Source organism: Rhinoraja longicauda, chromosome 1 (genome assembly GCF_053455715.1).
Source record: "Rhinoraja longicauda isolate Sanriku21f chromosome 1, sRhiLon1.1, whole genome shotgun sequence".
Lineage (NCBI taxonomy): Eukaryota > Metazoa > Chordata > Chondrichthyes > Rajiformes > Arhynchobatidae > Rhinoraja > Rhinoraja longicauda.
The window spans coordinates 51,008,688-51,033,349 of NC_135953.1; the positions used below are offsets into that span (position 1 = coordinate 51,008,688).

The window sequence follows — 24,662 nt, forward strand, 5'->3', positions numbered from 1 at the left end:
GCACACATATTTCCTTCTGAATGCATTAAATACAAATTAATCTCTTTAACACGCAAGAAGTCAAATTTATCGGTCACTGCAAACTAACAGTCAGAACTAGTGAAAATCAACTAAAACTGCAGAAGCTGGAAAACAAAAACAGCTAATGCTGGAAAATCTCAGCAGGTCGGGCAGCATCCACAGAAAGAGAAACAGTTAATGTTTCAAGTCTTAGTACAGAGTTCCTTTGAAGGATTACAGACCTGAAACAATATTTTTGTCAATACAAGTTCAAACAAGAGTATAAAGTAGGAGGTAAATGAAGCAATGGGAAGTAAGCATTATGTAAATAGAGAATAGAATGAAGAGAGAGAAAGGAGAGAGGCAGATGAAATGGAAAAGAGTAAATAAGAAAAGGGTTGGAGTGGTTTGTGTTTTCTGTGTACCACTGGGGGAGTTGAGGAGGCAGTTCATTAGGTCTGTAATTCCACCTTTACGTGATTGTAATTCATGAGTTTATGAAATTAGAAACTGAGATGAAGGAACAGATGCAGGCACTGGATGGTGTGGTATGGGAGGCGTGTACTATTTGGTTCATATTTCAATGGAACTCTAAGTGTTATTGCTTCTTCAGAGTTTCAACAAATTGCATTAACATTCTGCCTGGATTTCAAATTGTGCTCCAATGTAGTTCAAGGGCAATGGAATTAATCACAGGTGCAATAATTCAGATAGTAGGACAATTTATTGTTTCTAATACAATATGGGTACATTTATATCATGTGTAAATATTTACTATTTGCATAACCTCATAACTAATTCCAGCTATCCAATTAGATACCTTATGCTGCATCCCTTCCAATGCCAAAACATATCTTCTGTTGTCTGGCAACCAAAACAGGATCTCAGGAGGGGCAGGGCTAATGTTCGGCATAAACCATCTGCAAACTGCTGCTCTTCATCTGACTTCTTGTTTGTCTTATTTACAGCTCCAGCACACTCTACTAATGGATCCATTGATGTAGCTTTCACTTTATTTTAATTCTCTGGAAATAGTCGTCACTCGCAATGCCAGAGTTTATTGTTCATCCCTAGTTGCCTTTGAGAAGAGGGTGGCGAATGTTATTCTTAACCTCTTCACTAACGCTCTTCTTAGACCACTGTAGTTTGCATAATGAATGCACCTTCACATTTCTATTAAAAAGGAATTACCAGTATTTTGTCTCAGTGTCAATGATTTTGTAGTCAACCAACAATTCCTGCTGTTGGGCTAAAATTTAGACAATAGGTGGCCCTCAGTATTTTTTCACCTAAGAAAGTCACGGCCTTTTCATTTCAGAAAGAATTTCATTACAGAAAGGGCAAATGATGTTCATGTATATTGATCTGCACATCACAGAGGAAATAAAAACCATTTTTCCTTCTGCAAGGATCTTCATAACCAGGACCAGCAACACAAAAAAATCAGTTACCCATTCCACCCACTGTAACATGGGAGGTCATTCAAAAGTGCTCCCATACCACAATTCACCCATCATTACTCAGCTCACTGATCTACCATGGTTTAGTTTAGTTTAGAGATAAAGCGCGGAAACAGGCCCTTCTGCCCACTGAATCCGCACCGACCCCCGCACATGAACACTATTCTACACCCACTTGGGAGAATGTTTACATTTACCAAGCTAATTAACCTATATACCTGCACGTTAGAGCACATGGTATTGCGGGTAGGGTGTTGACATGGATAGAGAATTGGATGGCAGACAGGAAGCAAAGAATAGGAGTAAACGGGTCCTTTTCAGAATGGCAGGCAGTGGTGAGTGGAGTACCGCAAGGCTCGGTGTTAGGGTCCCAACTATTTACCATATATATTAATGATTTGGATGAAGGAATTAGAAGTAACACTAGCAAGTTGCAGATGACACAAAGCTGGGTGGCAGTGTGAACTGCGAAGAGGATGTTAGGAGGTTGCAGGGTGATCTGGACAGGTTGAGTGAGTGGGCAGATACATAGCAAATGTAGATAAATGTGAGGTTATCCATTTTGGCGGCAAAAACAAGGTGGCAAATTATTATCTCAATGGTCTGAAGAAGGGTCTCGACCCGAAACATCACCCATTCCTTCTCTCCCGAGATGCTGCCTGACCTGCTGAGTTACTCCAGCATTTTGTGAATAAATCGATTTGTACCAGCATCTGCAGTTATTTTCTTATATTATCTCAATGGTGTCAGGTTAGGCAAGGGGGAAGTGCAGCGAGACCTGGGAGTCCTTGTACACTAGTCACTGAAGTACTAGTACAGCAGTCAGTGAAGAAAGCTAATGGCATGTTGGCCTTCATAACAAGAGGATTTCAGTATAGGAATAAAGAGGTTCTTCTGCAGTTGTATAGGGCCCCGGTAAGACCACATCTGGAGTATTGTGTACAGTTTTGGTCTCCTAATTTGAGCAAGGACATCCTTGTAATTGAGGCAGTGCAGTGTAGGTTCACAAGATTGATCCCTGGGATGGCGGGACTGTCATATGAGGAAAGATTGAAAAGACTAGGCTTATATTCACTGGAGTTTAGAAGGATGAGAGGGGATCTTATAGAAACATATAAAATTGTAAAAGGACTGGACAAGCTAGATGCAGGAAAAATGTTCCCAATGTTGGGGGAGTCCAGAACCAGGGGCCACAGTCTTAGAATAAAGGGGTCATTTAAAACTGAGGTGAGAAGGAACTTTTTCACCCAGAGTTGTGAATTTGTGGAATTCTCTGTCACAGAGGGCAGTGGAGGCCAAATCACTGGGTGAGTTAAGAGAGTTAGATAGAGCTCTAGGGGCTAGTGGAATCAAGGGATATGGGGAGAAGTTGGGCACAGGTTCCTGACTGTGGATGATCAGCCATGATCACAATGAATGGCGGTGCTGGCTCGAAGGGCCGAATGGCCTCCTCCTGCACCTATTTTCTATGTTTATGTCTTTGGAGGTCAATTTCTGACCTCTGATTCATGCTAAATGTAATCATTCCATCACAGCCATCCTTAATTCAGCTGCTGAGTCCCTAAACTCTGGAGAGCCTTCCCTCAATATCTCCCTTTCTTTACATTCCTTTAAGTTGGTTCTTAGGACCAACCATTTGGCCAGTTACAATTACATCACTTTATGTAGCTGCACGTGTTAAATGTTGGGTTTTATTCATTCATTTTAGGGATCTAGCATCACTGGCAAGTTGAGTATTAATTGCACATTACAAACTGCCCTCAAGGTGGCGGCGTGTACCCCCCACAGTGCTGCAGTCTTCTAGGATTTGAACCAATTGACAAATAGGAAATTGTCTTATATTTCCAAGTTAGGATAGGTCTTTATCCTTTTTGGTGGTGGCGGTAATGGGTTCAGGAGGGGCTGAGAGAGCCAGGCTGTCTAACTGCCGTGCATTCTGTAATGTTCCTGAGTTTCTTGAGAGCTTTTTTCTACATTAAAGATGTTTTCTACGTCAGTGCAATTTACTGCCGCAACACAATTTTTACTTCAAGAAAGTCTTGTCTTTTATTTTCATTTCTTCCATTTAAACTGGAAGAAATTCATATATCTGATAGCACAAATGAGAAGGCTATCTTTGAGAAACAGAGGAAGCCACACTGAACATCGATTCCTTAAACTGGTTGAAGAACTCTGATTCAGCTGTGTGCTGATGGACAAGGGATTCTTACCAAAATTGAAATGTGTTTGCATAACCAGAAACATTAACGGCATTGAAAGACTGAACTAGATCATCTAAAAATGTAGAATTATAAAGGACAACATAAAGGTGGTAATTGATGATAAGGGTTTGAAAAAAATAGCTGCAAAACAGTTAAGCTGCTTTGCATGTATGGAACACTAGTTTGCAAGTATAGATTAGTATTTCAGTAAACATCCACGTAACTGTAACAATGGGCTTTTATTTGATTGCACTTGAGATTTTTAATATGCACAAGAGGATTATATCTCGTTAAACAGAAATATTTAATTAGCATTTTTATGTTCAAATTGCTTCATCAACTTACAACAGTTCCTTCCATCTTCAATAACCTTGTTCCGTATCTTTGAAATATTCTCCATCTCAACTGTTTGAATTTCTGCTCTCACTCGTCCTTTACTCCAAAATGGTAATTGTGCATTCTTCCACAAGCAGCGTCAATCTTCCCCTAAACATCTACTCCTCTCTCAAAGACTTTATTTAAAGCTGCTCATTTGGTCAAGTTCACTTTACATCTGGGAATATTTTCTTCACCTCAATGTTTGAGTTTGTCTGATTCAGTTTCTATAAAGCATTTTGAAAAGTACTTTTATACACCGGGCTTGATTTCTAACTTGTAAATTTTATCCCAGAGTGCCAATCCGATTGTCATATGCTCCTAATTGTCCTAAAAATCCAAGACCAAGGCATTTTAAGACAGGAAAATAAATATGTATCACATTCCTTATGCCTTGATTTTGTGAAGAAGTGATATAGGGACAACATTATAAAAATCACACAATTGTGCCAATGACCATAGAGTACTGCTGATTAATCCTATCCACATGATTTTAACTACTGCAGCTAACCTCTTTTCCTGTTTGCAGACCTCCTAGCACCAATGCAATCTAGAGCTGGTTCAGCTGGTTTCAGCAGGATCATTTAAAGGGAAGCACAAAAGAAAACCAAACAGTGAATCAACAATACATCTTCATATCTGCTTTCATCATTTTGATTAATTAATTAAATTATGGATAATACAGTACAAAATCATGAAGGTGCAGAAGAGGTTTAACAGAATGCTGCCCGGACTAGAGGGTACGAGCTATAAGGAGAGGTCGAACAAGTTTGGATTATTTTCTCTGGAATGTCAAAGGCTGAGAGGAGACATGATAAATGTATATAAAATTATGAAAGGAATAGTTAGATAGATAGTCTGAACCTTTTTCCCCTAGAGTGGAAATGTCAAAGACTAGAAGGCATAGCTTTAAGGTGAGAGGGGCAAAATTTAAAGGAAATGTGTGGGGCAAGTTTTTTTTAAGATGAGTGGTGGATGCCGGGAACACATTAACAGGGTTGGTGGTGGGAGCAGATACGATAGTGGCATTTAAGAGGTTTTTGGATAGGCACTTGGAGGGACAGGGAACGGAGCGATATGGATCAAGTGAATGCTGTGTAGATTAGTTTAACTTGGAATCATCTTTGACATGGACATCATAGGCAAAAGGCCTGTTCCTGTGCTATACGGTTCAATCTTCTATTTATTTATAGATACAGCATGGAAACAGGTGTATTGATCATTGATCGTCCATTCACACTAGTTCTATCTTATTCCACTTTTGCATACCCAGGATCAAATTTGGGTGTCTGGCACTATGAGACAGCAGTTCTACCAGCTTCACTTTCCTACCCCTCATCTTTGCTTGCTTGCAGTTTTCATTGGATACTGCTTCAAACTTGTAGAATATCTTTGAAAATGTAAGAAAAAAACTGCAGATGCAGGAAATCTAAAAGTAAAATAGAAAATCATGGAATTACTCAGCAAGTAAGGCAGCTTCTGTTGGAAGAGAAATAGGGCTAATGTTTCAGGTTGAACACAATTCGACAGAACTGAAAAATGTTCTGTTTTTTTTAGTGCAATGCAAATAGAACTAAATGCTGTTTAGAATTCAGGCCTAAAGGATGCCCATCATGCATAAAGTGGTTCCATTTCAGAGTGAACCAATTCCACAATTATGAATTCTCTCCAGGAAGAAAGGTCCCAACCTTTAACGTGACCTATCCATGTTCTCCAGACATGCTGCCAGATTTAATCCAACACTTCATGTCCACTTTTATAAACCAGCTTCTGCAGCTCTTGGTTTCCACATTTTGAACTGCTCCACGGTGAAATCTCCTCATGTTATGCCTACTTTGAAGAAGTTCACTGCCCTCCAACAGGAATTTGTGAGACCTTCTCTCACTGCTCCCCCTCTGTGATTTCTGGACAAAATATGGTCCTGACCTGAAACGTCACCTATCCGTGTTCTTCAGAGATGCTGCCTCACCTGCCAAGTTACCTCAGCACTTTGTGTCTCGAAGTATAAATATATATTTCAAATAAATTCCCAAAATAAGACAGTCAGTAGGGCAAAGATGACGGACATCAGATCCTGATTTACCTTTTTACCTCTCCCTATTTAGCTCACCGATCATCCTCTTCGTATACTTCACGACTCTGAGTCTATATGCTTGTGATGCTGCTGCAAGCAACATTTTTCATTGCACCTGTATCTCACCATACTCGTGTGTCTGACAATAAACTCAACTTCTTGATTAGTACGGGTCTCAGAGGTTATGGGGAGAAGGCAGGAGAATGGGGTTAGGAGGGAGAGATAGGTCAGTCATGATTGAATGGCAGAATAGACTTGACGAGCCAAATAGTCTCATTCTACTCCTATCCCTTAAGAACTTTGTCCTTCTCACTCCTGATTTTCCATCTGGGCCTTTCCACATCCTTTCTGACCAATCATGACTCTTTAGCCAAGGACTGAGCCTCCCTAAATGAAGAATATATCTCCCAACCTCTTTCTCAAGCATGTCCCCAGCTTTGTCCCAATTCCTGACATCTACCCAAATCAATACAGTGTTATGTTGAAGGCAAACCTCCATTTCCGTCACCTCCAACGGAACCCCAATACTGGCCACATCTTCCCATCTCCTCCCCTTTCTGCGTTCCGCAGAGACCGTTCCCTCCGTAACTCCCTGGTCCACTCATCACTTCCTACCCAAACCACCCCCTCCCCGAGCACTTTCCCTTGCAACCGCAGGAGATGCAACACCTGTCTCTTTACCTCCCCCCTCGACTCCATCCAAGGACCTAAACAGTCTTTCCAGGTGAGACAGAGGTTCACTTGCACCTCCTCCAACCTCATCTATTGTATCCACTGCTCTAGATGTCAATTTCTCTACATCGGCAAGACGAAACGCAGGCTCGGCGATCGTTTCGCTCAACACCTTTTCTCAGTCTGCCTTAACCAACCTGATCTCCCGGTGGCTGAGCACTTCAACTATGCATGTTCTCCAGGGATGCTGCCCGAGTTACTCCAACACCAGCATCTGCACTTCCTTGTGTTCCAGTCTAAGGAAATTCTTATGCAAGGAACTCCAAGAATCTCAAGCAAAACACAAAGTGGTGGAATAACTCAGCGAGTCAGGCAACATTGTCGAGGGAATGGATAGGTGACATTTCATGTCAGAAGCCTTAATCAGAATAAGCCCGTTCTAACTTTGTGAAATTTAGCAGGCCCATAAATACCACAACACACAGATAATAATCAAGTGATGTTGCGGCTGACATTGTAGCCTCTGGCCGTCAGAAGGGGGCGTGGCTGCATTCTGCAGCTCACCGGCAGTCTCTCTGTCTTTTTTTTGTTTTTTGTCTATTGTTATCGTTTAAATGTATCTTTTGATTTATTTTTAACTCTGTTTATGTGGGGGGTGGTGGGGGGGTGGGGGAAACCTTTTTTTTCCAATCTCCTCCTCAACGGAGATGCGACCTTTACCGTGTCGTATCTCCGTTCGCGCTACGGCCTAACACTGTGGAGTCGGCGGCCTCCAGCTGGGATCGACCTTGAAGACTCCGGTCGCAGGGCCTGGACTTACCATCTCGGAGGCTTCGGCCGTGGGCCCTGCAGACCGCAACATCGGGAATTCGCAGGTCCCTGGCTGGCGACCGGCTTTCGGGAGCTCCAGCCGTAGCAGCTTCGACCGCCCCGAAGCGCGAGGTTTGATTGACCCGCTCGCAGGCCCCTCATCGCCCTGCGAGGCCTGGCCGCGGCACTTTCCATCGCCCGGTGGGGGCTCAGGACCTTCATCGGCCTGCTCGGCTCGGCCCTGGGACTTTCCATCGCCCGGTGGGGGCTTCAAAAGTTGGGAGCCTCGATCGCCTCGTGGCACCACGGGAGAAGAATGAGGGGAAGATAAGACTTTTCTTTGCCTTCTATCACAGTGAGGGTGTGCCTGGAGCAATCACTGTGATGGCTGTTTGTGTTAAAATTGTAATTGTGTGTCTTGCGTTCTTTATTGTCTACTGCCGGACCCCGAAGTGAGAGGACGTTGGCGCTATTTGTTCGCCGCTTCTCCGTCAGGACAGTTCATTTGTTTGTTTTTATGTCTTGACTGTTTGTAAAGCGTTTTTGAGCATTTGGAAAAGCGCTATAAAAAATAAATGTTTATTATTATTATTATTATTATATGATGTAACATATGATGACGAAGGGTCTCGACCTAAAACGTCACCCATTCCTTCTCTCCTGAGATGCTGCCTGACCTGCTGAGTTACTCCAGCATTTTGTGAATAAATACCTTCGATTTGTACCAGCATCTGCAGTTATTTTCTTACACTAACATATGATGAGCGTTTTTTTCGACATTGGGCCTGCACTCACTGGAGTTTAGAAGGATGAGGAGGGGACCTCATTGAAACTTACCAAATAGTGAAAGGTTTGGATAGAGTGAATGTGGAGAGGATGTTTCCACTGGTGGGAGAGTCCAGGACTAGAGGTCATAGCCTCAGAATTAAAAGACATTCCTTTAAGAAGGAGATGAGGATGATTTTTTTTAAATCAGAGGGTGGTGAATCTGTGGAATTCTTTGCTACAGAAGGGTGTGGAGGCCAAATCAATGGATATTTTTAGGGATAGATAGATAGATTCTTGATTAGTACGGGTGTCAGGGGTTATGGGGAGAAGGGCAGAGTAGACTTGATGGGCCAAATGGCTAATTCTGCTCCTATCACTTATGACCCTGGCATCCCTGGAGAACATGCAAAATAAAGATCACAGATAACAATTATAATTAATAATACGATAAATTAAATATAATAATAGGTAACCTGAAATAGCGGGAAACTGAAGGTCATTGGGCAACTGAAGACACGGATGGGTTTAATAGACTAGGGATGGAAATGTGCAGTGGGAAAAGGTTAGAGCGGTAACATTTTGGTTTTAGGCTGCGGAATACGACATGGGAGGGCCGAACAATACAATGGAGTAGAGTTGCTTGTGTATCTGGTTCTTATTTTCTAAACAGTATAAAATATTTTTATGTAAGTGTTGGCCAATGTGGAATAGAAGACTTCAACAGGTACAGTGAATAATGAACTGATGCTGATGTGAAAAATGATGCCTGTGTGGCGGCTCCCGAGGGTCGGGCCATACCACTCACGACCCCTCGGCACGGGAATGGGTCGAGCCAAGGAGGCGGACTTCGGCCGGGAGTATAAAGGTCAAGGACCGCATGACTCTCATTCCCTTTTGGAGTTCCAGAGATACAGTAAACACGCTTTTGTTAACCTTGCCTACTTGTCGTTCTTTTGGCCTACTTGGCCCACTACACCTGTGTGATGACATATATTGTTGAATGTTGCTCAATCAATAGACAGAAAAGCTGGAAAGCAATGTGGTTGTAAGTGGATCCCAAATGGAAAAGAAAGGAAGGCAAAATATATATAAATTAACAGGTTGAAAAAATTCAGACACAAGGAACTGTCGATGCTGGTTTTCAAAAACCGACACAAAGTGGAGTAACTCAGCAGGTCAGGCAGCATCTCAATTTTTTTTTGATGAAGTGGTAACAGGAGTAAGAAGGTGAAAAATAACCATTATAAAATAACCAAACTCCCTCAAGTTTGGCATTCCTGGAAGAGAACTGTCAACAAATCAAAGAGTGAAATGAAAAGGATAATTTACAGGAGGTATTTGGGATGGATTTGTAGATAGGAAGGATTTAGAGGTATATGGGCCAAATGCATGCAAATTGGACTAGCTCAGAGGGCCAACTAGGTTGGCATGGGCAAAGTGGGCCAAATGGCTTGTTTCTACAGTGTACAGCTTTATAACTAGATCTGAAAAGGAAAAAACACTGGAAGAATTCAGGTCAAAGCATTCGAAGGTTACGGTATTCCACCTATGCCAGCTTAATGAGGGTCAGTCTTGAGGCAAAGCTGGATCGGTTTAAATATTGGCTAATGAGCAATGCTCCTAAAAATAACTGAAATAGTTGGATAATGATGCTGCACACTAATGATCTGGCATTTACTCATATCCATGTCAGAATACCTAGGAAGTTGCAGGTGGTGACGGTATATTCACATAATATTCTACACCCCACGCCAATTAAAATATGTTAACAATATAATGTTAAATAACATGTTAGTTATTTACTTGGTCACTCGGGCTGGCTCAGACTTTAGAGTTATGCAAATACCGCACCACTGAACAAAAAGAGCATCTCATACGGTTTGATTTCTCTGTCACCCACTTTAAACAATCAACATCCACGCCATACTGCTCATTTAGCTCATCTGCTCAAAGAAATCTCAGGAATTTGTGCAGCAAAAGAAAAACAATCCACACTTCTTTCTGAATGGATCTCCAATTCTCTTTTACAAAGGTCACAGAGAAAACCCAATCCTGCTTCTGAAACTTTTCAGGCCCCCAGAGAGACCATAAGAAGCCTATTATGTACAGATCTGGTCTATATTTCCAAGGAAGAGTACAATTATAACGAGGGAGTGCAGGGAAAGTTCAGCAGGCTGTCTTGAGGGATGTAGGATTTGTTCTGTGGAGAGAGCCTGAGCAGACTGGGCCTCCAAAGAGTTGAAAAGAATGAAAGGTAATCTAATCGTAACTTACACAATTCTTATATGGCTTCATTATCCCATACCCTTCTTGGACCAATTTGATGATTGCCCATGATTCCAACCAGCTTGACTTCCACAGAAATGCTTCACAAAAGATTAAATGAATTCCTATGAAAACCCATTTATAATGTTTCTCCAAGAATATTAATCATAATCATAATCGTAATTTATTAGCCAATTATGTTTTGCAACATACAAGGAATTTGATTTGTCGTACAGTCATACCAATAAAGAGCAACAAGACACCCAAATATTGCCAATTAAGTTAGAGAAGGGGATTGGAAGAATGCTACTGAAATTCTCCCTATGGATCTTTTGCTATTGTTATGTTTTTCCTCTATTTCGAGTTTACAACATTTTTCTTCTCGACTATAACAAATAGAAAATTCAAGAGGTGGCAATCTCAGGGGTTCATTCCACAGAGGTTTGAGAGTTTCTACCTCACTGCAGAAAGGGCAGGACGAAACTGTCCTGAATTCTTCTGCAGTTGCGCAACATTCTTTTATACATTAAATGCCTGGAAAGGAATCACAATTAAGTTAGAGAAGGGGACCCAAGGTTTGCCAAATGGATAACTCAGAATAAGAATAAGAACAGGTTTTTCTGAAGTGAATTTTCTGCACCACTCAGCTAAGAATGCACTTGATGAACCAGGTGCACGGAAATACAATCAAGATGTCCAAAGACTCTCTAATAACAAACAAAAATAGCCACCAGCTGACACTAGAAAATTAGGTCATCTGAACGGATACAATGCAATGACAACTTTAAATGGAAGCGAGCTTTGAAAAATAAAAGGAACCCACCCCATTTGCTTTTCCTTTCGTGAAACTGGAGGCACTAAATGAAACTTGAATTTCACAAATTTCAGCAGAATGCAGACCATTATATTGTGTTAAAGGGAAAACATGGAAAAAATCTGTAGTTTTTATTTATAGATTATTTTAAATAATTTTTGGTGACTTTGTATAGTCGGCAAGACACCAAGCTCTGAAATTCCCTTCCTAAATCTGACCAGCCATATTTTTCTGGTCATTTGGCTGTTATGTGACTTAGAACCAAATTTTGTTGGATAATGACCATGTGAATGATTGGACATTTTCCAACGGTAGATAGAACTTACAAATTGTAGTTTCTACATATATAATATATGTATATGTTCTTCTAACCAGAGTCTTCTTGGACTTGCTATTAAAAACGTGCTTGTGGACATATGTCATAATTCTAGAAATCGTATGCAGATTGGATAAACTGCAAATTAAAACCTTCTCCAGTAACAGCTTTGCACCTACATTACAAAAATGTGTAACACAATTAAGAATGACCTAATGCACAGTGATTCTTTTCATGATTTGTGAAACACTTTTAAGTAATGATAATCTCTAGTACACTCTTGAAAAACAGAATATATATGAACTGAAACACACTTAAAAAAACTCATCTTAAATATTCATCATTTTTAAAGTTCTCATATAACTCAGAGAATCGGAGGTGTCAACTGAACTGACTGTCCAGGTTTCTCTTCCAGACTATAAACATTCAGTTTAAAGAGGCATCGATCAACAAAATCCCTTCAGAATGTATCCTAATTGCATTTACTTCCAGTTCCAAAAAACAACAAATGAAGATTTTATCTCTATGTTCTACAAGCCTATTTCAAATGACACAAAACATTTTGTCTTCAAACCACATGATCTACATGCATAAAAAAAATATGATTATGAAATATAAAATTTGTGTAGGACCTCAAAATACAATGGATTTGAAGGATGGGACTAGTTGCATCTAAGAGGAGCCCCAGACACAATGGTTCCTTGCTGTGCTGTAAACCTCTAGTTTTTAGCTACATCTGATCTTAAAAGAAAAATTATCAATTCTATTTTGTCTAGATCTCAAAACACATTTCTTTTGCTAACATTCACTTCTTACTTATTTTCTTTCTCAGCTTCAGGTTTTCTTGTAACTTGTCCAAGTTGTTTACAATGGATACGGGCGACTTGTTCAAAGATTTCTGGTGATAATAATTCACAGAAATGATATTCCTCCATTTTTAAGTCTTCCACCTTTTTCAGAATGCAAGATCTGCCAACATATTGGATGGCCTTTAGCAAATACACTACAATCTATCAACACAGTATTACCTTGGCTGGGAAAGTCATGAGTCTCTTATTTCATTAAATAGGTAACAGTAAGAACCTTTCAGATGTGAATTACATTCTACCGATCTCTTCATGAAAATGATGGACAGAATATGTCACTTGGAAAATTTGCATTGAAACTAATAAGCAGCTAAAAACAAATTCACCTGTAAAACTTGGCTTAGCCATGGGTGGTTGGTTACACAATGGTGAGCGCCTGAGTAAAAATAAAAATGGAAAGTTAGATAATCTTGCAAAGTTCTTCACTGAAGTGCAAGAATACTGTCAATCATCTGGTAGATCTTGCTTTTGACCTTTCTATCCAAGGATTCACCAGATATGGACAATTGACATATACAAATATGGCCAAACATGCTAAACGTTCCATTTAAATATTTTTAAATTAAAAAATTCACTTTTCAAACTTTGTTTTACTTAATCATGTATAAATGGTTAAACATGCAAAATTTTCTATTAGAATATATCTTAAATTAAAAAATAGCACTTTTCAACATTTTTTATACAATCACCAGTTACTATGTAAATGGTTAACAATAAAGCTTGAATTAAAACAAAAACACTACAATACGCAGTAGGTAAGCCAGAATCGGTGGGGGGAGAAACAGAATCAACATTGAGTCAATTACTTTTCATCAGAAATTTAACAATGTTTCGCGCTCCAAAATAATGCCTAACTACTGAATAATTACAGAATTTTCTGCAGTACTTTGGTTTTGAAGAATATATTTTTGATGAAACAATAATCACATGCAAGAGGTGCAATAGACATGTTTTGATTATATTTGCTACATACTGAAGTAAATTGAACTGTACCACAAACACATTTCCCAAATACAAAATCTTAACTAAGTGGCTTCTTTCTTTAAACTAGGATTCTTTTTACAATGCTTTCTTGTGATATGAAATTTATATTCATTAGAAATATTTTATTGGAATATATTGGCCTTGGAGGAATGTCTTTAGTCAGAGGAACCTCTTTAATCTGTGGAACTCATTGCCACAGAGGGCTGTGGAGGCCAAATCTGTGGATATTTTTAAGGCAAAGATAGACAAATTCTTGATTAGAACGGGTTTCAAGGGATATGGGGAGCAGGAAAATGGGTTTAGGAGGCAGAGATCAGCCATGATCGAATTGCGGAGTAGACTCGATTAGCCGAATGGCCTAATACCACTCCTATAACTTGTAAACGTTATTTTTAATACCATCCATCTTAAATATTTAGTGTTCTCATTCAACCACTGGGTAGATACCACTGGGTGGCGCCAACAATGGCTGTCTCGTCAACAGTCTGTCTGTCCTTTCCTTCTTTGTGTTTTAATTATCTTTGTGTTTTAAATGTGTTAAATGCATGTTTTTAGTGTTCTTTAGCTTGTTTTATATGGGGGGTGGGGGTTGGGGGGGAAACTTTTTCTAATCTCTTACCTCAACGGAGATGCGATTTTTTTCCCGTATCGTATCACCGTCCGCACTGCAGCCTAGTTGGTAGCCTTTGCTGTGGACCGATTTTGAGATCCGATTTGAGGACTTAACCTGCGGACTTAACATTAGGGAGCCCGCGGTTTCTGGTCAGACCGACTTCGGGAACTCCAAGCCGCGGAAGTTTCGACCACCCCGACGCGGGAGTTTCGATCGCCCCAACGAGGGAGTTTCGACCGCCAGCTGCGGGAGCTTCAATCGCCCCGACGGATGGTTCGACTGCCCCGACCGCAGGAGAATAAAGAGGAAGCAGATTGGACTTTTTTTGCCTTCCATCATAGTGAGGAATGTGGGGAATTCACTGTGGTGGATGTTTATGTTAACTTTAATGTAGTTGTGTGTCTTATTGCTTTTTTTGTTGTATGGCTGTATGGTTATTCGCATATCACTGTACCTTAATTGGTACATGTGACAATAAAAGACCTTTGAAACCTTTCACCTTTGAACTGCTGTAAAATGACTTCAGTTACCTTATCATGCATGTTAAATGGAGATAGCGGTTTCAATAAATAGATGACATAGATTTACTTCAATGGGCTAAAACTTTTACTGCAATCATTCATCCAAAAAATGAAATTGTCATTCCAGTTTGGAATCAGCAGGGGTCGCTGCAGCACCCAAAATGTTGTGTGTTGCATTTAGTTAAAGACAATACTGAGAAATGTTAAAGATGTCCTTTTCTACATGTATATAATAAATGGATTTAAATCTGAAAACAATAGTAATTTAAAGGGAAAGCCATGCACAGCGATACAGCCCAACATGTCTATATTAAGATGTTACTCTTAAAAGAAATTGAAAAACTGCTTTATCAGGCAACTGAATCCTACCACAACCAGAGAGCAGTGCTGAACTACTATCTCCCTCTTTGGTGATCTTCAGACTATCCTTGATCGGACTTTGCTGGCTTTACCTTGCACTAAACGTTATTCCCTTATCATGTATCTATACACTGTAAACGGCTCGATTGTAATCATGTATTGTCTTTCTGGTGACTGGATAGCATGCAACAAAAGCTTTTCATTGTACCTCGGTACACGTGACAATAAACTAAACTGAGCTGCTCCTGGATATTAAGATACAGGGTAAATTAAAAATAGAGCAATATTTGGGAAAAATAATGGGCATAAAACAAGGAAAAGGATAGCATAGGCCTTTCAGCCCACAAAGACCATGATGCCATATTAAAAACTAATCTAATCTGCCAGAATATGATCTATATCCCTTCATTTTCTGCATGTTCATGTGGCTATTTAAGTGGGTCTTAAATGACCAATTGTATCTGCATTCACCCTATCCCTTGCAGCACATTACAGGCACCTACCAATCTCTGTGCAAAAAATAATTCCCTTGCATATATCATTTAAACTTTCCCTCTTTCACCTAGAAATTATGTCCTCTAGTATTTGACATTTCCACCCGCCGGAGTGACCATCCACAATATTTATATTTTTCATGATTTTATATACTTCTATCAGGTTTCCCTTCAACCTCTGACTGAGAAAACAATCCAAGTTTGCCCAACTGCATCTACTTTCTCTCCTCAAAAAACTCAATCACGTTCATGACACATGCAAAACCATGCTGTCTGTCCCTAATAAACCTATGCTTTTACAAAAGTGAATCCCTAAGAATCCTCTCCAACAGCTTCCACACCACTGACCTAAGGCTCACCACCTGCAATTTCCTGGATTGTCTCAATGCCTCTTTTTAAAGAAAGAACCAATACTGGCTCAAAGATTCTTATCAAAACCACAGCAATAAACACACCTCCTCCGTCTCGATATCAACACGCCCTAGAATAGTAGCATATCTCACACTAATCTTACTATCTTCTACATCCTTCCTTTGGTGAATACCAATGTAAGTATTCATTTGGTAGTTTGGTTTAGTTTAAAGATACAGCATGGAAACAACCCCTTCGACCCACTGAGTCTGCACTAACCAGCGATCCCCACGCATTAACACTATCCTACACAAACCTGGGACAATTTACATTTATATCAAGCCAATTAACCTAGAAACCTGCACGTCTTTGCAGTATGGGAGGAAACCGAAGATCTCGGAGAAAACCCATGCGGCCATGGAGAAAATGTACAAACTCCATACAGACAGCACCTGTAGTCAGGATTGAACCCAGGTTTCTGGCGCTGTAAGTACTGCAACTCTACCACTGTGCCACAGTGCCGCCTGCTTCTTCTAGTACCTTGCCCACTTTATCTAGATACAGGCATAAATTCCCTCCTTTTTCCCCACATGGCCCAACCCTTCTCTCAAACTACTCTCTAATTTTTAATGTATGCATAAAATTGGGATTTTTCTTAATCCTAATCATTAATAACATTTCATGCCCTCCTTTGGCCCACCTGATTCCCTGTTTAAATTCTTCCCTGCATTCAATATATTCATTAGGGCCCAGTCTAGCATTCATTTCAAGGGTACTACAATATAAAAGCAAGGATGTAATGCTGTGGCTATATATGGTGCTGAACGCTCACATTCAGAATATTCTGAGCAGTTTTGGGCCCCATTTCTGAGGAAGGATGTGCTGGGTTTGGAAAGGGTCCCGAAGAGCTTTACAAGAATGATCCTGGGGATGATTGGGTTAATGTCTGAGGAGCATTTAATGGCTTTGGGCCTGCACTTGTTGGAGCTTAGGAGCATGAGGGGGAATCTCATTGAAACCTATCGGATAATGAAAGGCCAAGGTAGAGTGAACGTGGAAAGGATGTTTCCAGTAATGGGAGAGACAAGAACCAGAGGCTACAGAATGGAGACCAAGAGGAATTTCCTTAGTCAGAGGGTGGTGAATCTGTGGAATTCATTGCCAGATAGGTGTGGTGGCCAAGACATTGGGTATTTTTAAGGCAGAGATTGATAGGTTCTTGATTAGGAATGGTGTCAAAGATTATGGGAAGAAGGCAGAAGAATGGGGTTGTGAGGGAAAAATTAATCAGCCATAATTGAATAGCAGGATAGACTAGATGGGCTGAATGGCCTAATTCTGCTCCTATGTCTTATGGCCTCATTTCAGCTTCCTAAACATTACACACACCGATCAGCCAAATCATTATGACCACTGACAGGTGAAGTGAATAACATTGGTAACCTTGTTACAATGGCACCTGTCAAGGGGTGGGATATATTAGGCAGCAAGTGAGCAGTCAGTTATTGAAGTTGATGTGTTGGATGCAGGAGAAATGGGCAGGAGTAAAGACCTGAGCGACTTTGACAAGGGCCAAATTGTTATGGCCAGACGACAGGGTCAGAACATCTCTGAAACGGCAAGGCTTGTGAGGTGTGCTCTCGGTCAGCAGTAGTGAGTACCTACCGACAGTGGTCCGAGGTGGGACAAACCACAAACCGGCGACAGGGTGTTGGGCGCCCAAGGCTCATCGATACGCGAGGGCAGTGATGGCACCCGGATGCACTGTGGGAAGCCAACAAGCCAGTGGAGGGAGTGTGATGCTCTGGGCAATGTTCTGCTGGGAAACCCTGGGCCCGGCCATTCATGTGGACATCAATTTGACACGTGTCACCTACCTAAATATTGTTGCAGACCAGGTACACCCCTTCATGGCAATGTTATTCCCTGATGGCAGTGGCCTCTTTCAGCAGGATAATGCGCCCTGCCACACTGCACACATTGTTCGGGAATGGTTTGAGGAACATGATGAAATGTTCAAGGTGTTGCCCTGGCCTCCATTCTCCAGATCTTAATCCGATTGAGCATCTGTGGGAAGTGCTGGATCGGCAAGTCCTATCCACGGCGGCTCCACCTCGCAACAGGACTTGAAGGATCTGCTGCTAATGTTTTGGTGCCAGATACCACAGGACACCTTCAGGGTCTTGTAGAGTCCATGCCTCGGCAGGTCGGCGCTGTTTTGGCGGCACACGGAAGACCAACAGCATATTAGGCAGGTGGTCATAATGTTTTAGCTGGTGCTTCTTAGCTTTATGCTTCTTTTTTCTTTTTGACTAAATTTACAACATCTTTCGTCATCCAAGTTTGCTGAACCTTGTCTTTCTTCCTGACTGGAATTCTTGTATTTAATTCGAATCAGCTGACCTTTAAACAACGCCCACGTCACATGTTGACTTACACAATAACAGCTGTGCCCAATCCCCAGCTTCTGCCTAATAATGTTGTAATTTATCTTTCACTAATTGAACACTCCCCACCCAACCCATTCCCAAACCCCCTCCCCCCCCCCTCTTAGGTCCAGGATTACTCATTCATGACCTGTCATGTTTCGTCTTGCCCCTTCACTCTTTTAGCTTTCTTTCTCCCCACCCCAACCCCACTTTAATGTCTGCTTTCACCACCACCCCTGGCAATGCCCTCCTGGCACCTATCTCTTACAACCACACACAACTCCTTTAAACTATCCACCTCTCACCTTAAAGCTGTGCCTCTACCATTTAACATTTCTACCCTAGGGAAAAACTTTGACTATCTACCCTATCTATACATCTCACAATTTTTAATGGTCTGAAGCTGAGGGTGACCTTGGAGGTTTATAATATCATGAGGAACATAGACAGGATAGTCAGAGTCATTTTCGCAGGGCAGGAGAGTCTAGAAATAGAGGACACAGGTTATAAGGTGAGAAGCTTAGTTTAGTTTATTATTATTGTCAGTACAGTGAAAAGCTTTTTGTTACTAGGGAGAAATGTGAAGGAAATCTGAGGGCTCGGATTTTCACCATTGAAAATATTTCACTTTTAAAGTAACTATCTGCTTGCCTTTTTCAGAAGGCATTAGTCAAGGTGCCAAACAAAAGTCTGATTCACAAAATAAAAGGTCATGTACTAGGTAAAGTGCGTCAGCGTGGATTAATGATTCTTTATTGTGTGGAAGACTGAGTATCAGAATAAACAGGTCTTTTCAAAACTGGAATGATGTAACTAGCATCTATGTAGGTTTTTTTAATGATAATCCAGAGATTTATTGTCATCATAAATTATGTTATACTTTTAATCCATTTTAATTCACATTATGGAGTTACAAAGAAGTGCGCATGCTGGTTTACAAAAAAAGAAATAAAGTATTGGAGTAACAGCGGGCCAGGCAGAATCTTGGGAGAACATAGATAGGTGACGTTTTGGGTCGGTCCATTCTTCAGACTGTAAACAGTTCATCAATCTGAAGAAAAGTCCCGACCTAAAACGTCTCCTATCCATGTTCTCCAAAGATGTTGCTTGACCTGCTGAGTTACTCCAGCACTTTGTGTCTTTTGTAATTACATTACTTTAATTATACTCCTGAACAGCAATATTTGGATTTGAAATCTCTGAACAAATCACCCAATTCTTTGGATAATGATCCAGTATCTTCAACAATATGTTTCCTGGCACGTAATGTTCATATACCATAAAAATATAAACAATAACAGAAATTCCATGGATGAAATAACTTTTTTCTGCAAGTAAAATGTCAAGGCATCAGGATTTAAAGCTAGCATTAACTTATGCTATACCACTGCCACCTAGTGAAACAAAGGGCTTACTTGCTACTGGATGCTCGATCTTGCAGGTTGGTTAGTGTAGCAAAGTTGTTTCTTACAGTGCGCAGGCTCGCTAGCACCTGATGAGAAAAAGATATGATTGTTGGTAAGAAGGAAGCAGAGTCTTTAAACATCTTAAAATATAACTTTACATATTGTGACCTGCTGAGGGCCTCTGTTCTACTAATTAATTTCAGCATTTACACAGGACCACAAATTAAGAATATGAAGCATACTTTCTAGGCTTAACAGATGTGGTGGAAAAGCATGATATGAGAAAAAAAAAAGCAATAATGTAGCTTGTTAAACCTAATAATATAGCCAGTTCACACATCCTAATATACATTGACGGCGCCGAAGTAGAGATAGTCAGAAGGTTCAAGTTGTTGGGTATAAATATCACCAACAATTTGTCCTGGACTAGCCACATTGATGTCCAAAGCACACTAACACCTCTTCTTCCTTAGAAGGCTTAGGAAGTTCAGCATGTTCCCAACAACCCACACAAATTTCTACGGATGTGCTTTAGAAAGCATTTTATTGGGATACATCACAGCATGGTTTGGGAATAGCTCCATCCAAGACTGCAAGAAATTGCAGAGAGATGTGGATGTATCCCAGACCATCACACAAATCAACCTCTCTTTCATGGACTCCATCTACACTTCACGCTACCTTGGCAAGGCCACCTGCATAATCAAGGACCAGATTCGTCCCTCTCCTATCCACAGATACAGAAGCTTGAAAACGCATACCTCCAGATTCAGGGACAGTTTCTTCCCAGCTGTTATCAGGCAACTGTACGGTCCTCTCATCAGCTAGAGTGCAGTCCTGATCTCCCATCTACCTCATTGGAGACCTTTGAACTATTTTTAATTGGACTTTATCTTGAACTAAATATTGTAAGTTTTATCTCTACACTGTGAACAGCTTTATTATAATCATGTATAGATTTTCTTTTGACTGGATAGCACACAACATAAAGCTTTTCATTCTACCTCAGTACATGTGACAATATAAACTAAACTTTCCTTTGAAATTCAATGGTTAATTTATCCAATTTAACTCAAAGCTCTGATCGCATTCAGACGGACGCTGTGTTAATCAGTCAAAAGGTTGATAAAAAGCAGGTCTTTATCCTATTACATGATTGTAATTTATTTGCCTTTCTCTAACACTTTAAATTCAAGTAAGATACACAGTGCCATCTGGTGGCTTCTAGAAAGTGGATTGAAATAGATCATTGTGCAATTAATTGTGCATTCCTTACTAATGGATTTAACTTGATGTTCTGTTGCAATTTCCTCATATTAGTCTCACTTTAGCACCTGAAGCCACTTCTAAAATTGTATTCAAATATTCAATTACCTTTGCCTACTTTGCAGTTTACAATCAACACAAACGTAAACGATATAATAAATATATAACTTAACTTACAAAAGCTGATACGAATGCAAGAATTTGATTAGTTAATTCCACAAATAATTATCTGACATGTTGGAAATGTTCTCACAAGATAAAGTGAAGCTCAAATGAAAAATATTATCACCCTTTAATAGGAAATGCATATGAAAGATATTATCTGCAACGATTAACACTTACTAAAAAGTTATATTTGTCGAAAAGACAGCCTTGTAAAGAGAATCAGCTCAGTAAGTTGAACCTGCATGAATGATGATGTAACATACCTGTGCAAAGGGAGTCACTATTAGGTCATCTCCATGACTGCAAAATATGAATAAATTAATGGTTATATTTTATGTTATCAAAATGGATTATAGCTGTTGAATAAAATGAATGTGAATTAAAGATATTTTCACAGAACAATGATTCATTTTGAACATTTTATTTTCTTCATGAAACAATGTTGAACGAGTTATAAATGAATGCAGTGCACCTGAGCAACAGTGTCACAAGTTCTGGATGAGTTTGCCTGAGGAGTCCTAGCGGACAAGTGTTCTTTCTGGATATTAACCACAGCAAGTTTACAGAGATGCACGGATATCTGAGATGACAATGCACCCCATAATACCTACCGCCATTAACATTGCTCTTTTATTAGCCTCAATAGATGTTCAACTGCTTTTTTGAGAACTCCAATAAAAAGACTCAATCTCCAGAAAATTAACAGCTTTAAATTTGTCTTAGTCACACAAGGTGATTCTAAGAACCATCCACTTTGAAAACTGTGGAGCAGTATAGAAAAACTGTAATAATACATTATCCGACAATTTGGAAACCCTGATGGATTGATATGTGGTGATGGTTGCCATGCTCTTCTGAAACTCACTAAGGCCCACTTCCTGTGCTCCCTCTCAACTAACTGGGGCCCGTTTCCCTCTCTGGCCCTTTAACCCGACAGGTCCTTGGGTTCCCACACTTCCCCTTTAATCCACCAGATCGCCGGTTCCCACACTTCCCCTTTAATCCACCAGGTCACCGGTTCCCACACTTCCCCTTTAATCTGCCAGGCCCTTGGTTCGCTCACTTCCCCTTAATCTCTGGAGTTCCGATTTCTGCATTTTCTTTAATCTCAGTATGGCCCCAGTTACTGTGCCCGCCCCTTTTTAATGGTCAGGGCCATTCCTTCTCGACCTGAAACATCACCCATTCCTTCTCTCCAGAGATGCTGCCTGCCCCATTGAGTTACTCCAGCATTTTGTGTCTATCCCCATTTCTTGTACTCCCTTAATATTTTATTAGGTTAATTGGAATTTTTTTTTTAATGCAATATCAAGAAAATGTTAATGAAAAATATATTGAGATATTAATAAGAAATAACATCCAAAAGTCCACAAAATATGCCAGACTGGCACAAAAACCCTGAACCTGCCGGATTGTTGGGGCTTAAAATGTCTACACCGCAAAGAAAATCGCAACATAACACACTGTCTTCTATTTTTGTGGACGGGTGTTTTCTTCTCTTAACTCTTAATCAAATCAATGAAACTAATTTGCTTACAACTTTAAAAATGGATAAGAAAGATATGCCTAAAATTATACCATTAATAATTTTTTTTTTGTTGTAATTCCTCACTTCTAGTTTTGTGATATTTAATTCAATATTTTTGCTGCAGAGTTGTGGATGCCATGGAAACAAATTTGCCCTTATCTTTAGTATTAAATATCCATGGCTGGTGAACAATCTCCTGGGTTGCAACTTCAAGAAGTAACGATTTCTTCCAAGACAAATCATGGAGAATCTTCAAATAATTAAGAAATGACAAACAATTGCTGCTGGTTTAAAAAACCCAGTTCTTTAAGCCTTTGATGATTTTTTTTGGAGCAGTGAATAATGTGACATTACTAGGTTGAATCAATAAACCATAATGGAAATTTGGGAGTATGGAGTTCTTATCTTCCTTTCAAGTTTTATTCTAATTATGTTGGCACATCTGTACAGAGCATAGACCAGTGCAGACAATTTAGGACAAATGGCTTAAGACTCTGCTGTAAAATGTCTGTATTACAGATGTTCTTTTTAAATGTTTTTCTTCCAGATGGCTCTTCAACTTAATATCGCATTCATGACACCTAAATCTATCAAGGGACATTCTTGATTTTCAGTTCGACACCACAAAGACTCACTTATATCCTCATAAGATAGACTCAAGCTGGGGCCACCTCAGTTTCACATTCTGCTAACAGCGTGTAGCAATAGCCTCCTGTGCAGAATAAAAGTAAGCACTGTTTTAAAGTACCCATTATTACAATTAACTGCACATAAATCATCTGTGTGTATATCAGCTTTCACCAACAGTAATGTGTCCTTCATTAGCATCAAATCCCAACTGAATTACTGCACTTTATGTTTTAACACCTTCATTATCTTCAAAAGGCCTGCCAAAAAAAGCCATTCCATGCAGCCAGATAATTTTAGACATGCCCAGAAAAGGTAAGGAGTTGAATGTTGGAACTGCATTATCTTAAAGTTCTACGACGACCAGCCTCCAACTGACACATTGCACATGACATCTTTGCCCTGTCACAGATACTATTGAGGCATATTTCTGCCTTACTCTGGAAATTGATATGTGTGATGACTCTGGTGAATAAGAATGTGATCCCAAAAAATTATTCTAAACATAGCCAGAGCCAAAAGAGGCATCGTAATTTTGAGTGATAGCTATTGTGGCTTCAATAATTTCAATGCTGGCAACCCAGCAAACCATACTCGTATACAGTATTTAAAGAAATCCCATACTCACAAATATGGCTAAAGTTGTGCCCTTTCAAATGCAAACTGATTGAATATCAGTTATTAGTGCACTTTTTTGCAAAAAGTATTATTGTTTCAAATATGGTCCCAATCCAAGTTGAGTACTTAACTAAGTGAACTATAGTTTTCATTGAAAATATAAATAACTGAAATATTATCTGTAATCTGGCAAACAATGCATCCAAAGTGCACCTTGAACAAAAACACAACCCAGCAAAAACAATATTGTTGAAGTTTATGTTCCATTCTGCACTGTGTATACTGCAAGTCAAAGATTTGCAGCAGAAAATATAGCCGACCACACTAGAGTTATGAGAGGGATCAAATGTACAAATGCAGATCTCCTGAAAACTCCCTAAAAAGGGAATGCTACCTCTGGAGATTTGTCATGAAATTACTATAGTAACTGCATAAATATTAAAATAGTTTGTATTAATCACAAAACGATTTTGGACTGTTTCTTTTCACTTGGAACCAATGCTGGTTGCGCAAAGAAAGTGCATGGCCCATAAATTCTTGGACATGTAAAGGAGCTGCAATGAGACAAAAAAGTGGATGAACTGTGGTTGGCAAAGGGTAAGGAAGGAAGATTGCTGCGGAAAAAAAAATCAAGATCACAAATATCTTTCAGGAATTTAATGTTTCATCTTTGCTCTGC

At 39.9% G+C, this 24,662-nt stretch overlaps 1 protein-coding gene across 7 annotated transcripts in view; it reads right to left on the bottom strand.

Annotated features, from left to right (window-relative positions):
- The window catches only part of pde4d (phosphodiesterase 4D, cAMP-specific), an 805,358-nt gene that overhangs the window by 111,018 nt on the left and 669,678 nt on the right, over positions 1-24,662 (bottom strand). For 5 of the 7 annotated variants that reach the window (XM_078397174.1, XM_078397165.1, XM_078397202.1 and 2 more), the window contains 3 exons: positions 21,474-21,510; positions 19,789-19,865; positions 12,948-12,997 (listed from right to left, as the gene is read on the bottom strand). In XM_078397174.1, coding sequence (XP_078253300.1) covers positions 12,948-12,997; positions 19,789-19,865; positions 21,474-21,510 — 164 coding nt within the window. Of the gene's footprint in view, positions 1-12,947; positions 12,998-17,821; positions 18,074-19,788; positions 19,866-21,473; positions 21,511-24,662 lie in introns of those variants that run through there. The other 2 variants (XM_078397222.1, XM_078397212.1) reach the window with 2 other exon arrangements.